This window comes from Semicossyphus pulcher, unplaced genomic scaffold, assembly GCF_022749685.1.
Source record: "Semicossyphus pulcher isolate SPU_LCO1_2020_fin unplaced genomic scaffold, fSemPul1.0.p SCAF_2, whole genome shotgun sequence".
Taxonomy (NCBI): Eukaryota; Metazoa; Chordata; class Actinopteri; order Labriformes; family Labridae; genus Semicossyphus; species Semicossyphus pulcher.
This window is the reverse complement of record NW_027211693.1, coordinates 32146514-32162982: the sequence shown is the minus strand read 5'-3', so window position 1 is coordinate 32162982 and position 16469 is coordinate 32146514. Positions and strand designations below refer to the sequence as shown.

Below are 16469 nucleotides of genomic sequence, written 5' to 3'. Positions count from 1 at the left end.
TCCTGATGGCAGAGGAAGCAGTGACATACAACACATATTGTCAATCACTTTGGTGGAATGCTTGTTGCTGTGGTGCCGCTAAGCAAATAAGTCCTGAACCAGTCAAGTTGGGAGACTAGAAAACCGTGTTTGTACGAATCAGACAGAAATTGTATCTCTTACAGCTACTGATAGATAAAATGATTGGTTTGTTGAGCTTAAGCTGGAACTTGTGCTTTTTAACTCAAAGATTAAAATGATTCATGGGTGCAGATTTAGCAAAGGAAGGAATTATCATTCAGATGCCATCTTATACCTTCTATCATCGTATGCCAGAGAGCATTTTGTGTGTGTAGTTGTTTAAATTGTATCCACTTCAGAGGCCCTTTATGTATCCTGCATCCATCCATTCCAGGATAACATATCAGACCAGACAAGAACAATGGTAATTTATTGCTCGCCATGCCTCACCTACCTCCCATAATCACACCCCCCACCTGTTGTAGCTCTTCAGTTTAACGTGTCAGGACAGAAGAAGGAAATCACGCGTTTGGCCTTCCTGGTTGATGGAGACACCGTGATGCATTGACACTCTCCTTCATGTTGATGCAGACTGATAAATTGACAGTGAAAAGCCGGCAAGTGCAGCCACCCATCTTCAATGACTCTCAAGGATTAGATTTTCAGTCTGCTCGGCATGAGGATTAAGGCTTCCAGTGTACATGAGGGGATGATATTATTTGATCTAACAGACACTGGACTGAATGCCAACCTACATAATTCCTAATGAAGTCTTTCTCATTGTTTTTCACAGATTTATGGAGTAGCAAGGAAATGCATCACCTCTAAAAGCACATTAACAGTGAATCACTCCATATCTTATTACGGAAATGTTAATAATAATGTCGATAAAGAATAAAGATTTGTATTGATATTGTTTTCCTCATCCCTAATATTGACTGCTGGCTTCCAGTAGCACTTCTGACTACCCACCGAGCACAGTTTTAGAAGATCATTCTCTGACCTATTCAGTTGAATTGGGAATTAATTTGGTGCAATATCTGTTTAGGAACCTGTGAACAAATACATGGTTTAACACTGAGAAACCATGAGCATTAACCAGCTGCTGTAGCATAGTCCAAACCCATGGGAAGGCTCTCCACATGATTTGGGGCATTGACTGAAGGAATATGCTTCTATTCAGCAACAAGAGCATTGGAGAGGTGACCAAAGCTGGCGGTTTTTTGTTGAACAGGTAGACTAACTATCCACATAAGTCCTTTTCAAGCAACCTAATGAAGGCCATTCATTAGGATTGGAGGCATAAATATGGCCCTTGACCGGTGACATATTGGTTGATTTTGGTGGCTAAGCAGAGCCCTCAGGGAAGACCAGCTGAAAAATAATTGAATGCCTCTTTTGAAAGTCATCCCTTATGGGGATGGATGATGTGAAATTGACTCTCTTAGCGGCATTTTTTTCCTTTTACAGCAAAAGGGTCAAATATGTCTCAAGAGCACATTGAAATATTGAGTATAAAAGTTAAGTTCAGCCTTATTTTAAAATTACTATGACTTTTTTTACAGCTCAACCAGGACAAAACTGAAGTCTTGGTTATTGGCACTGAGGCCCAGAGAGGCAACCTCTGTGAGAAACTACAAGCACTGGCACTAAACCCCTGTCAACAAGTAAAAAACCTAGGAGTTATCTTTGACTCTGACCTTAGCTTTAAACCTCACATTAGAAACATAACTAAGAATGCATTTTATCATCTTAAGAACATTGCCAGAGTACGACCGTTTTTCTCTCAGGCCAATACAGAGATATTAATGCACGTTTTTATTACCTGCAGGATTGACTATTGTAATGCTCTGCTTTCTGGTCTCCCTAAAAAGAATATAGCTCAATTACAACTACTGCAAAACTCAGCTGCACGTGTGTTGACTAGGACCAGAAAGAGAGCACACATTACACCAATTTTAAAGTCTCTGCACTGGCTACCTGTTTGCTTCAGAATTGATTTTAAGGTCCTTTTATTTGTTTATAAAGCTCTTAATGGTCTTAGCCCTGTCTATTTATCAGATTTGCTTTTAACCTATGAACCATCTAGAACCCTCAGGTCTTCTGGTAGTGGCCTTTTAATTCTTCCTAAAGTCCATCCTTTTATTACTATGGACCACACCTCTGGAACAGCCGTCCTGAGGACCTGAGGGCAGCAGAGAATGTTGATATGTTTAAAACCAAACTCAAGACCTACTTTTTTAGTCGGGCCTTTAATTGAGCCTTATTTATTTATTTATTTATCTGTCTATTTATTGTATTTTACCTTTTATTTATATTTATTTATTTATTTTTAATCTGTCTTTTAACTGAGCTTTCTTTTGTGGGCGGCTGTGGCTCAGTGGTAGAGTCGGTCGTCTTTCAATCAGAAGGTCGGAGGTTCGATTCCCAGCTCCCTCAGGCTACATGTCGAAGTGTCCTTGGGCAAGACACTGAAGCCCAAATTGCTCCCCGGTGGCATAGCCAACGGGTATGAATGTGATAATCTGATTGATTGATTGATAGTATTTTCCCATGTCTATTTATTTTTAAGGACTAAAAAGTGTCTGGAGGCTAATTCAACTAACACGAACATGAGTGGCCTTTTTCTATTCAAACATGACTATGGCATTGGCTTACCTACAACTGTGTACACAAGTGGACAAAGGGCCCTATTTAAACAGTCTATAGCCATCTATATCCATGGTCTAAATGACGGGCTAAATCGGCTGGGCTTCCACCGTGCCAGAGTACACGCAGAACACACACAGGACACTATGTGAAATAATGTGATGCTGGTATGAAATGACATCCTCTACTGTGATCTAAACGCAGCACAAATGATAAGTGCGTCCTCACACTAGGAGAGACACTGTGCAGACTTATACAAGGCACAGCAGCATAACTTCATTCATTTTTCAATCTCCAGCCACAGAGGCAGGATTGGTCCAGATCTATTGTTCCTACGTTACAACACAGTTACATCAATGAAGGGTTGGTAGTAAATATTTAGCTGCTTTGTGAGTTTTATGTAGCGTGCATGTTAACAGGTGAGAGGATCTGCACCGCTCGCTTAAGCAACACAGCTCAGGCCCTGAAAATCTAGAAAATGTGTGGCTCGCCTATTTACCCACTCTGAAATGATCGGTTCATAATCATATTGACTTAATGACAGCAATTTAACATATTTCACTACAGTTTCAACATCTGTATCAGGAGGATTAGTCATCGTTATGAGAAGTAATACAATTATTTTATGACACAAAACTGCCTGTTTCTGATTTCTGTCTTAAATTAATGAAATCTGTGATCAAACGATATCAAACATTCCATTTAGTACAGCCATGAACCAAAGCAAACTCCAGTATAAAGAGATGGGGCTGAGAGCAGCAGCACACAAGCAGCGCTGCAGCTGACAAGCAGCCTGTGTGAAAACCACAACGGTACGAGCTGCAGCAGTTCAGCGAGCCAGCCATCACACGCTGCAACAGTGTAAGAGGACACGCAGCAGACAGAGCGCACCAAGGGAGAGCTCGGTGTCCGTCTCAGGCTGGAGTTTTTGGCTCATGCAGGGCTTAAGGAGGAATCTCCCTGAGGTAAAGCATGTGAGGGACGAGGTGGTGGTGTAAATGTCCTCGACTGGCATCCTCAGAGCGGCAGCACAATGCTGAAAGCGATTCAATGATATCAGGAGCCAGAGGAAAAAGAGCTCTCGGTCCCCAAGTCCCCTGTCCCTCAAGATAACAATGCACCAACAATGACCCAGACACCGCTGGGCGTGAAAATGACAACTGCGTTGGGGGTAAAAAAGCATTGACACGTGCGCTGCAGCTTTGCACCGGGTGTAAGAACAAGCCCATTGTGTTTCTCTAAGTCAGAAGCAGAAATCATAGCTTAATAGCACTAGCAGCTCATCTATAGGATATTACTCTGTTTAAATGTGGCACTTTACTGTAATAAATCTGTAATAAATAATATATAACTAAATAAATAAATAACTTAAAGTGCAATTTGAAAGCAACACTTTCAAAGTGTCTGTTCACACAGTGTTTTAGCATTTGAGACATGCTTTCTTCTGTTCTTTCCAGCTAAAGTATCACTCAACACAGGAGCTTCTCAAAGGGTTCATAATGACACGCAGCCTGGGACCGAAATGAAAATTTGATTGTGAAAATTGAAAATAGACAGTGCGGCCCTGGTGCTCAGTATCTTAACAGCATATTGGTTCCCTTGTCGTGTCGGAGCCAAGCATAAACTCCAGCTTACACAGAGAATTACTGGATTCATCACCAGGCGAGGCAGCAGGTGAGTGGGAGTTTGAAGTGAAAGCATTTGCATTATACAGACTGCACCTCACTCGTGATTAAACTTTGTCTGGATAATAAAACAAAACAAACAGCTGAACTGAAGGTTGCCGGGTGTGTTGAATGAATTCTGTCACAGATGTCCATCAGCCAGAAACCAATAGGCTAACCTAATATCCACTAATTAATATGATCTTATCAATGTCAAGGCTTTCACATGTTTTCACAGTTTTCACTAACATGAAATACCTGATCTTTTCCCAACATAATAAAAGGCGGTTATAGCACATATGGTATGGAAATAACCAGTCGGCACCAGGGAAGCCTTTCCTAAATGTTATTACTGGTGTGAAATGGACACAGTGTGGTTTGGTTTAGGCACCAATACTAACCTGCCTGGGTTAAGAATAATGATGTTGGTTTAGGTAAAAAAATAAGTTCTAACATCAGTATTTTGGGTCGTTTTGTCAGGTTACACTGACACATACAGTACGGTACTTAGTTTTATGTTACACGCACAATAAAAAGTGAATAAGTAAACATTTACTTTCACTCTCACCCAGGAGACCACAAGTCCATTCCAGTGTGTTTGTGTGAACAATTCCATCACCAATGAAACCCGTCCCAGGTTAACGATACCTCTCTTTATTCCTCTTATAACCACCAGACATTAACGAGGACGAGGACTAACTGCACCACCGTGCAGCAACAAAAAGGAACATTTAAATCATCCCAATAAACTATTATTCACCTAAAACATTTTTTTAATCCATGACAGGTGAAAAAAACTATGATGGCAAAACATTTTTTTATTCATCAGTGGGTAAGTCATAACCACAGAGAGAAAACCATTTAGATCGGATTCAGAACAATGGAAAGCCAGGCTTTGTTTTTTTGCTCTCACTTATCAGAGCTTCTGTTCTGTTATTAGTGAACCATCAAAAATAAATCAGCTAAAATTATTCTTACTGTAATATAGAAGTTCAGCTCATGGCGTATTACAGTATTTTTTTTAAATTATGTACGGTGGTGATGTTCGGCCTCCTGGCTTCTGCTTCTTTTTCTGTTCGTGAAAAACAGCGCTTGTGGGGCAAGGTGATAAGATTGTGAACTTTATTATAATGTGCTGTACAAACCAGCTTTTTACACCAGCGCACATTTAATTAATTTCCTTTGTACATTTCTTTGCACCTTTTTGCCTGTTACCTTTGTCGGCTGTGTAAAGTGGGATTGTTCACATCTTTGATGAAACGTCTACACACCGGTCGGCAGACATTTTTAATGTGTTCTTTTTAATGTTAATAACTTTTTTAAACGAGAATAGTTTAGTGCACATTTGTGTTTATTTGCAACACTTATTTTAGCATGTTTGATTGATTACATTACATTAAGTTCTTTGTCTTTTCACGATTTTTGTATTACATTCAGGTAATGACTCTGAATATTGTATTACATTCAGGTAATGACTCTGAATATTGTATTATATTCAGTTGCTGTCTCTCAAGCATATCTTTTTAAGATAGAAAACAATATTCCAAAGCAATGACCCACTTTTGCCCCATTGAATATAAATCTTTCATAGAAAGATGAGAAGTAGTTGTTATTTCAAATTGTCCGTGTTTTTTGATTTGTAATGTTTCTGACATGGTGTGTGAATGTAATGTAAATTTTGTCTTATGGCGTATTTTTTCCTTTTCAAAACTCATTCTTCTGAATCATTCATGAAACCTTATCCTCTGTTACAGTCCCACAGTGAACCCGGCATGGCGGCTCCACTCAGACATGCGTCAAAACCATTACAACGGCAATCCTTCAATCTCTCTGTTCCACAATTCTCTTTCTTTCCATCTCTGTGGTTCTGCACTCGATCAACCAACTCCCCCGCTCCCAATTCTCATTGTATCCACTTCTTCATTACCTCAGTTTGACCCCACACCCCTCTCTGTGTCCCTCCTAGACACACTCCCACATACAAACAGGATTATGTACAGTGACGGACTGTTAAATGAAAGGAGACCTGTAGGGGATTGTTCTTGGGCAAAAAGCCACCAATTTAAAATCGTCAATAACATATGAGCAGGAAATCATAATTATGATGGTAATTTGTGTTATATTGCATATCAATGGCTGGTAAAACCACAAACTAGTTACATTCATCCACGCATCTATTTAGGGTTCATTAGCAAACGGCTGTTGAGCCAGAAAGCCAGGGACACACTAGCTGTCATTACTTACGCTCTCCAAGAACAGATCACTGCATATGAGTCCAGATAAGCTAGTTGTAGGTGTCGTCTTTTAACTGCAACTCCACTCTCATGTATCAAGTTGTCAGACTCCAGACAATGACCAGCCAACGCAAAAGAAGTCTTGGCTTTTATGTCTTCTATCAATTATCCTGATATTTACTGGCTACACTGGCGGCCCAGAAATATTCCCCCCAGCCGATTAGCCACTGTTTCTTTGGAGAACAACTACAACAACTAGTCAGCAGCTCTGGAGACTCGTGAGTTGTAAAGAGTTCACTTCTGAGACTGGGCACCTGTTTGAGCGTGGTGAAAAGGATGATGGCTGACCTGCCTCTTAGACTCCTGGAGATTTTGCAGACTCCCTTATTCACTTTCACATTCCTGTGCAGATGCCTGCAACTCAGCCATCCTCATCGAACCTGCCTGAGCGTTAACCAAGTTAGAGCTCCAGGGTTAGGGGTGTTAAATACTGACTCTGTGTAACGGCGTTTTACAAATTGCCGTTGATGGGTTTATATTGGTGTTAGATAAAAACCTTCCCATGCAGATGCTAAAGGATACCTTGTACGCCTCTATGATATGCCAAGGACTGTGACAAAGTGTCCGTATTTGATCAAAAATGGTGACAAGGGGCTGGCAGCCTTCTGATACCAGTGAATCCAGCATTGGTCAATGAGCGGATGGCTGCCTGTGATGAACCCAAACATCACTGCTGTTGAAAATGCGCTCAGCTCACATTAATCATCCAGCAGAATAGCTTTTGGACTCCCCATTTTTACAAAGGTCAACATTCCCCGGCCTGAATGCTCTCGCTATAAACAGTGAGAATTAATTTTCAGTTCACCACAGTTGACTTGAAAGATGTGTGTGGGCTAACCTCAGCCCAGCCAACACATCCATTTATCAAAAAGGTTCCATTGAAATTTATTAATTTAGCTCTGAAATTTTAGCATTAAAAGCTTTTTTTTATATATTTATACTTTCAAAATAAAGATCTAGATACGCTTCAAAATAGAGCCTGTCCTCTTTCCTCTCCTCCTGTCTCCGACACTCACACACTCTTACGCCTCAGGTGCAGTCGTCCTTAGCGGCCTGTGATTGACTTGACAAATGTGCTGTGGAGCAGCACTCTGACAATATATACCCACCTGGTCTCATGTGGAAACCTGCAGGCTTTTCCCTTCAACACTCCTTCCCCACATCAATCATCGCTGGAATCTGAGACGGCCATCATTCTTAATAAAAGAAGAAGTAAACCCAAAAAAGGCTGAAAGTCACTTGCATCATTATGGGCATCATTCTTTATCATCATTATTGATATAATCAGGATGAAACAGTTACAGGAGCGCCTCAGTTGGAACAAACTCAGATACAAGGTGCTTATTGAATAGTTAAATAACAACAAGTGACATGTGAATGTTGTCGCTGTGTTTTTCCCCAACTCCGGGGATATCAGCAGATCCGGACCGGTCCTGTCAGATCCTGACACCCACCTCTGTGTCTCGCTGTCTGCCCTGCTGTCACAGTCCGTGGTCATGCCTCAGTCAGGCTGCAGTGAGTCCTCTGCAGCTGCTGTGATCACTGCCTCCAGGCCCCTGACTGAGTCATCCGAGTCACTCGTTTCTGGATTCTGTTCACTGACCTCTTCTTTCATAGAGTTAAGTTAAGGTACTCCCTCACAAATCACAAATCAGACATGTCATGCTTTTGCTTTAGGTTCCATAAGGGAATTGCTTTGGCCAATATGCACCACGGCTACAGCCCATAGCTTATGTCAGGACTGGCGTCTGTTCTTCAGACTCAGTTCAAAGGAGATGGAGCTTTAAGGGAGGATGAAGGAAAACTTTAGAGCACAAAGACTCGCCAACATTATCCAGAATGGCCAAGATTTCAGTCCAGCAACATTCGTTCATACTGTATGTTTTGGTCATTACTAAAGCCAGCCGTTGTCAACCCCCAGGATGTCAAATATGGCAGCCTGGTCAGTGGCCTTCTCTTTAAACTGTGTTCCATTTATGTTAAGTGATGGGCTGCACGGTGGTGCAGTGGTTAGAACTGTTGCCTCACAGCTAGAAGGTTCCTAGTTAGAGCCCAGTTTGGACGAAGGGTGCATTGTTGTGTGGAGTTTGCGTGTTCTACCCGTGCATGCGTGGGTTCGTCCCACATTAATTGGTGACTCTGAAGGTGTGAATGTGAGGTTGTCTGTCTTTAAGTGTCAGCGCTGTGGTTGACACGTAGCAATCAGTCCAGGGTGTAACCCCGCCTCTCGCCCAATGATGGCTCCAGCCCCCCTTATCCTGAAGAGGATATGGGCTATAGATAATGGATGGATGGATGTTAAGTGTTGTAGAATGAAGACAAAAAAAATGGATGATTCAATCAAATATGGGACTTTAAAGACGAACAGTCAATGTTGACTTCTTAGAAGAACTTGACTCTGTTACATATTAAGGTGAGTTACATACGTTCCATAACTAATGTACAATCTGTAAAAGTACATGAATACTTAGAGCGTATTTAGTATAACTCTGCTTCATTTTTAATTTTTGTATCAAACACTGTATATTTATTATTGCTTCCTTGACCAAGGAGCTCAGCACATGCAAAAGTTACACTGGATGGGAACCTAAATCCTCATATTTTGAAGCTTTCAGCCGCTGATCTCGTAAATAATAACGTGCTTAATGGCAGATTATATTTAGCTGCGGCTCACTGTGGCGCTGTCATGGCCTACTGGGACACTTCAATAGAGTGAAGCCAACTTTTTTTAAAATATAATCTAATTAGTAGTAGTCAGTAGCTCAGTCTGTAGGGACTTGGCTTGGGAATCGGAGAGTTGCAGGTTCAAGACCCGATACGTTCCAAGCGTGGAATTAAGGCTGGTAGCTGGAGAGGTGCCAGCTCCTTTCCTGGGCTCTGTCGAGGCGTCCTTGAGCAAGGCACCGAATCCCCAACAGCTCGGGGCGCATGTCCATGTGCAGCCCCCTCACTCTGACGTCTCTCCATTAGTGCATGTCCATGGAGTCCTGTTTGTGCATGTTTGTGAAGCATGTTTGTACAAAGGTAGTGAAAACATTGAATTTCCCCTCGGGGATTAATAAAGTATCTCTTCTTCTCTCTTCTTCTTATTTTGTATGGAGCATCTTTAAAAACAAAGTACTTTGATGTAAAAACAACAACATGTGGATTCTATCCAACACAGGAATTATGAAAGACGACTGAACAAGCATTACGACAAATACCACCCGTGAGATGAAAGTGAGTTTTAAGAAGAGATTTGAAAAAAGGAGATCCTCCAGCAGGAAGCTTCACAGCAGAGTGGTTTTGGGATTATTCTTTTTTTCAGCAACAACATTATGTGGCTTATAAATGAATAGTTCACAAACCGAGCTCACATCTGGAAGTATTTCTTTGAACTGTAAGTTGTGATGTTTAGTCACTTACATGTCTAACTTAGCAAGGAGATATCATGCAGCATTAAAGTAAATACATACTGTATAACGTAGCAGTGTGTTTTAATGTTGAGGTGTTGATCATGAGCCACAGACAACTTGAATAGCCTAAAGCAATCATCAAACAAAGTCATCTATACGAATTCACGGAACGTGAAATAATCCGAAAATTTAGTTTGACTTTTCCTACATTTTTAATGAAATAAATAAAACAACGAATGAATTGTACTTAAAGATTTATAATAATACTTTGCATCACAAGCGTTTATTAATTCCATATGCTTACGTATATGCTACATTCATTATATATTATATAATGCAATGCACGCATGCATTAAGTTAATCATGGATTTTATTTCATTCTTATTTATTTTTAATTCATTATAGTGCAGTCATACCTATTTCTTCTATTATATCTGTCACAGTCCCATTCTGCTGAGGAGAATGAGGAAACTGCGACATTATTGAAACCATTTCTCATTGTTTGAGTGAATTCATCTCTAATAGCATGTTTAGCTCTATGAACTGTAAAGCTTTGAATGTGAGACTGACAGGTAAAGACCGGAGACCAAACAATGGGGGGAATATAGAGAGGAGGAGAGAGTCTGAAAAGAGGCCTTTCCTGCCTCCTAGTGGCATCATGGGTAAAATGTAAGAAGCAAAAGCTCCTCATAAACTCAGTACAATACCATTTACGCTGCGCGGCTGCATCTCCCCGCTGCGCAGGTATTTAGATTAATCACATCATTATTTGCTGTTGCAGCGGAAGCTTATCAAGAGGCTTTTATGCAAACTACGTTCCTGTTGGGCATCAATGTTTGTGGCGACATACTTACAGTGTATGGGAGCCAAGGGAGGCACTGAGATGCACTTACAATAGTAAAACTGGACTTAAAAACACAGTTACATCAGTAATGTAAGAAGAATGATGCTATAATATCAGCAATAATAGTCACAAAGTTGATCTGACAAAAAGTAAACAAATTCATATTTCGGATAAAGTGGAATTCACTGTTAATGGACAAATGTGTCCCGTTTTGTGTTAATTTGGATTGAATAAAACAAATTGTTAAAAATGACGATTTCGCATTTAAGTTGTCTCCTACTTTCAAGACTGTGCATGTGCGTGTGTGTGTGTTCGTGTTGACTGTGTCGGTGACGTAACGGCTCTCTCTCTCTCTCTCTCTCTCCCTCTCTCTCTCTCTCTCTCTCACACACACGCACACACACACACACACACACACACACAAACGCAGTGAGGCAGCAGCAGCAGACGCTCAGTGCTGCTCTGAGTGTGCAGAGCGGAGGAGGAGGACCGGCGGGTACAGGCTGTAGTTATGCCTCAGCTCCTGGAATATATATCTCCCCTTTCTCACTCTGTCTCACGCGCGCAGTTTTTTCCTCTTGTTTTTCCCACTCGAGTCCACTTTTACCTGCCTCCTTTCTTTTCGAGACGGACATAAGGAAAGCCAGCCGTGCGTCATGGTGCGTCTTGGCGCATTATTTCTGGATCTTTGAAAAAAAGTGATTTCTTTTGCCTGGACTAAAATGACGCGCTTTTTCGGTGTGGGGGAGAAGACAGGCTGCGTTTCGCAGCCCGTGTCTCTCTGTGAATATTTGGCTGCAGCTGCTGGTGATCTGCGTGAAGCCACTGAATAAATCGGCGCTCTCTATAAGGGAAAGGGTTGCAGTGAGCGGCTTTTTTCTCTCCCTCCGAGTCTCCTCTGCCTCTGACTATGTGCCAAGTCCATCCACCACATAGCTGATTTGTCATGGTTTCTCCTTTTTTATTTTTCATGATTGATTTTTTCGTGAGGGCTTTGGGGATTTTTTGGATTGAAAGCGAAGGTCAATGGAGAGATTTGCGCATCTCCCGTGCGTCACGCTCCCATTTTAACACCAAATTACGGTGTTGCGCCAGTTTTCTGGATGCCTGTGTGCTTATGTGTGTGTGAGTGAGTGTGTAGAAGCGCCTCTACCTCCTTTTTCCCTCTTCCTACAGCAAGAACTCACCCCTGATTTTTTTTTTGATTTATTATTATTTTTTTTTACAAAAGGCTCACGCTGCAAAGTTAAATGCTGGATCTATATTTCAGCGACCATTTTTGGCTGTAAAAATGCTGAGCGGCGTCCTCTTTCTGAGCGTCCTCACGGTCACCAGCCTGACACCGTCCGAAACGCAGAGCCGCAAAACTTCAGCCTCCAAAGAAATCTGCAAGAATCGCTGCACCTGCGAGGAGCGGGAGAACATACTGAACATCAACTGTGAGAATAAAGGATTTACCACCGTCAGTCAGTTCTTGGCGCCCCCTAATAAAATATCCCAGCTTTTTCTAAATGGAAACTTCCTGTCAAGGCTCAGCGCCAATGAGTTTGTCAATTATGGCAATGTCACTTCACTGCATCTTGGGAATAATGGCTTGCAGGAGATCAAAACCGGCGCTTTTAACGGGCTGCGCTTCCTGAAGCGGCTCCACTTGAACAACAACAACCTGGAGGTAATTAAAGAGGACACATTTGCAGGACTAGAGAGTTTGGAGTATTTACAGGCAGACTATAATTATATCAGTGCTATAGAGCCGGGTGCTTTCAGTAAGCTGAATAAGCTCAAAGTGTTGATCTTAAATGATAACCTGCTGTTGTCTTTGCCCCCCAACATTTTCCGCTTTGTGCTGCTCACACATTTGGATTTACGTGGCAACCGGCTCAAGATGCTGCCGTTTGCCGGGGTTTTAGAGCACATAGGCGGCATCATGGAGATCCAGCTGGAAGAGAACCCGTGGAATTGCACCTGTGATCTTATTCCTCTCAAATCCTGGTTGGACACTATCTCTGTGTTTGTGGGGGACATAGTGTGTGAGACGCCGTTTAGGCTGCATGGGAAAGACATCACGCAGCTCATAAAGCAGGATCTGTGCCCGCGCAGGAATGCTGGAGAGCGTGTTCACCCCCCCTCTGACTCTCACTTTCAAGGGGCCCTGCCCCCGACCTACCACCCGGGTGGGATCACCCCCACCAGAGCCCCGAAAGCTTCCCGCCCACCCAAAATGCGCTACAGGCCCACTCCTCGCATCTCGAAGGACAAACATGTCTTTGGCCCTATAATGGTTTACCAGACGCGCTCCCCTGTGCCCATGTTGTGTCCGAGTGTGTGCGTGTGCACGTCACAAAACCCTGACAGTGGATTGAACATTAACTGCCAAGAGCGCAAGCTGCATAACATCAGTGAGCTGAACCCCAAGCCCTCCTACCCCAAGAAACTCCACCTGACTGGTAACTACTTACAAGTGATTTACAGAACTGATCTCACTGAGTACAGCTCGCTGGAGCTGCTTCATTTAGGAAATAACAGGATAGCAGTGATTCAGGAGGGGGCCTTCGAGAATCTAACAAACCTCAGACGGCTCTATCTGAATGGGAATTACATTGAATCACTTTCTCAGTCCCTCTTCGCTGGTCTGCAGTCGCTGCAGTATCTGTATTTGGAATACAACATCATCAAAGACATTCAGCCACAAACGTTTAACTCTTTACATAACCTACAGCTTCTGTTCCTGAACAACAACCTGTTAAGATCGCTCCCTGACAATGTGTTTGGTGGAACAATGCTAACAAGACTCAACTTGCGGAATAATCATTTTTCCTACCTTCCGGTCCGAGGGGTCCTGGACCAGCTTTCAGCGTTCATCCAGATCGATCTTCAGGAGAACCCCTGGGACTGCACCTGTGATATTGTGGCCCTCAAAAACTGGATGGAGCTGTCCAGTACCAGCGTGGTGGTTAACGAAATCACTTGTGATTCGCCCTCTAAACACGCAGGCCGCCTGCTGCGCTCACTCCGCAACGAGGCCATCTGCCCTGAGCCCAGCGAGGTGCCCCCTCCACAACATGCCCCCCCTACAAAAGCCCCTACATTAATAAGCCCTGGCACTGAGGCGTCCACCCCCACCTCCTCTTCTTCTTCTTCTTCATCATCATCTTTTAGCTCAGTCAGCCCCACTGAATCCCGGCTCCACACTCCGGAGTTGCACCCTGAGGTTCCTCTTTCAGTGCTGATACTTGGGCTTCTTGTAGTTTTCATCCTCTCAGTCTGCTTCGGCGCAGGTCTTTTTGTTTTTGTTCTGAAGCGGCGCAAAGGAGTGGAACACGTCCCCACAGGCGCCAACAACTTAGATCTCAACTCTTTCCAAGTGCAATATGGCTCCTACACTCCTGAACCCACCCAAGACAAATCCTCTGAAAGCCACGTTTATAATTACATCCCCCCACCTGTAGGCTCCATGTGCCAGAACCCTATTTACATGCAGAAGGATGGCGAACAGGTGGCATATTACCGCAACCTGAAGGATCTCAGCTTTGGGCCCCTGGATGTAAAGAAGGACGACGTCCTCACCCGCAGCCCAGGGGCCTACACCATCAGCACAATGGATTTTATGGATAAATCTCCTACATCTTGCGGTTTGACCACCCCGGACCCTCCTGAGATGTTGTATCAAAATTTAGGGGAGAGACCAAACAAAGAGCTTCCCACGGCTGCAGGCGTGCCCCCTTTCCATTACAACTTTTGCACTTTACCTAAGAGACCATGTATCGTGCCCCCCTACGAGGTCGCTACAGCCCGGCGGCATCTCACCAACCAGGACAGGTTGAATAAAACAGTGCTGTACGGGACCCCCAGGAAATACTTCGGGGCAGAAAACCCTTCCAAAAACAATGAGCACCCACTGCTGCTCCCCGGGAAGCTAAAAACAGAACCAGACTACCTGGAGGTTCTGGAGAAACAGACTGCGATGAGCCAACTGTAAGATAGCGACAATGCCCCCCATTCCCCTGCCCCCTCCCAGATTCTGTGCAGCATTCATAATAACCACGCAGTTACTGTAATAATAGCCCTCTCTATATATCTATCTTATCTATCTGTGTTCAATCTTACATGATTGATGGAAGCAAACCGAAGCCTTTGATGATTTTTCTTCCTTTTCTTCTCTTTTTTCTTTTTCAAGCTGTATAAAAGGAGTATAAGAAATATATTATTATGCAGTTCTATTTTTCCCCCTGGAAGGTATAAATTATTTCTTCTTTTGAAAAACGAAACTCCAAAAGACTTTGACGACGGCAGGTATACCATGGGCAGGACTGTGTACAAATACGGCTTTGTGCTTTTCATAAAACTGTATTTTAATTCCCTGTGAAAACTGAAAAAGTCTGAAATGATATTCTTTGTAGAAGAGGAAATGCTACGGATCGACATTCCTGTACATAATTAGCAAACACAGATAAATGGTGAGTGTTAAACCATAAAAGGAAAACCTTTTCAAAATCCAACAAGCGGCAAATCTTACTAAACCTACTCCAGAAAGTGCCTTTGCACTCAACTATTTTATCAACAATGCTCTCTGCAAAATGGAAATGTTCCTTTTTTTGAAAGTGCTGTATTTTAAAGAATCAAATCTTTATGTAAAATAGAAGACTTATTTGTCTGTTTAAAAAGAAGAAAAATGAAAAAAAAAAAAAAGAGACTGGTTGTGAAATGATAAATGAGTTCTTGACAGGGAGAATCATGTTATTTTGCTTTCCATATGAAGTGTCTTTGGAGATGTACAACTTATAGAGAATATTGTATGCTATAGGGGAGCAATACAGCGCGGGGAAGTTGCGCCATTAAACTTTCACTGAAGCACTTTGTCAAGATCCTGAGCTTGAGGTACATTTTTGTTTCAAATGTGCATAATTATTTTTGGCTGCTGCGGTGTGTGTGTGTGTGTGTGTGTGTGTGTGTGTGTGTGTGCGTGTGTGGTTGGAGCCCGAGAAAATGCCTGCAGCTCCTCCTCCTCTCTCTCTCTCTCTCTCTCTCTCTCTCTCTCTCTGTGTCTACTGAGATGTGATTGACACGGTTCATTTTTTGCTTATCTTGACTGATAGTCACAGCTTTGTTGTATCTCTGACCTGACACAAAGTTTTTTACTCTCCTCTCCGTCTATCTGACGGTGCACAGAAAACACTGTTTAATGTAGAGAGTCAATATTTGAATGTGACAATATTTTACTAAGTGTTGTAGAGCTTGTAGTCTAGTCTAAGTTTTCACCAGAAGAGAGATATATAGAAAGAAAAATGTGCTTTTTTAACAACTGCTGCTTCTCAGGAATTGTAATCTTACAGGAGAGAAGAATTGTCATTAGTAAAGCAATTAACAGTGGTGAATTGCCTCTTGTGGATAAGCAGTAAAAGATAATGTGCCTATGCTGAAAATGGAGGAAAGCCGTCTGCAGTGTGGAGCATTGACTCTGCTAGAAATCGTTTCTCACAGAATACAGCATTCCTCTTCGTCCTGCCGCTCTAAAATGACACCCCGTTAAGGAGGCTGTAAAAATGTGGCATTATTAACAGGTGCTGCTTCCTCTGCAGTAAAATGTTTCCATAGCGATTGACAAACTGCTCAAAGGAAACAA

General features: G+C 42.5%; 1 protein-coding gene across 1 annotated transcript; it reads left to right on the top strand.

The window, feature by feature from the left end:
- The first annotated feature begins 12026 nt into the window (after positions 1 to 12026).
- Positions 12027 to 15711, top strand: slitrk2 (SLIT and NTRK-like family, member 2). Its single transcript, XM_069670495.1, has one exon. The coding sequence runs from the start codon at positions 12138 to 12140 to the stop codon at positions 14823 to 14825; it is 2688 nt and encodes an 895-aa protein (XP_069526596.1). The 5' UTR covers positions 12027 to 12137; the 3' UTR covers positions 14826 to 15711.
- Positions 15712 to 16469: the final 758 nt, after the last annotated feature.

What these genes read in the sequence shown, in the direction of transcription:
- slitrk2 (XM_069670495.1), top strand. Translation starts at nt 12,138, where the DNA reads ATGCTGAGCGGCGTCCTCTTTCTGAGCGTCCTCACGGTCACCAGCCTG.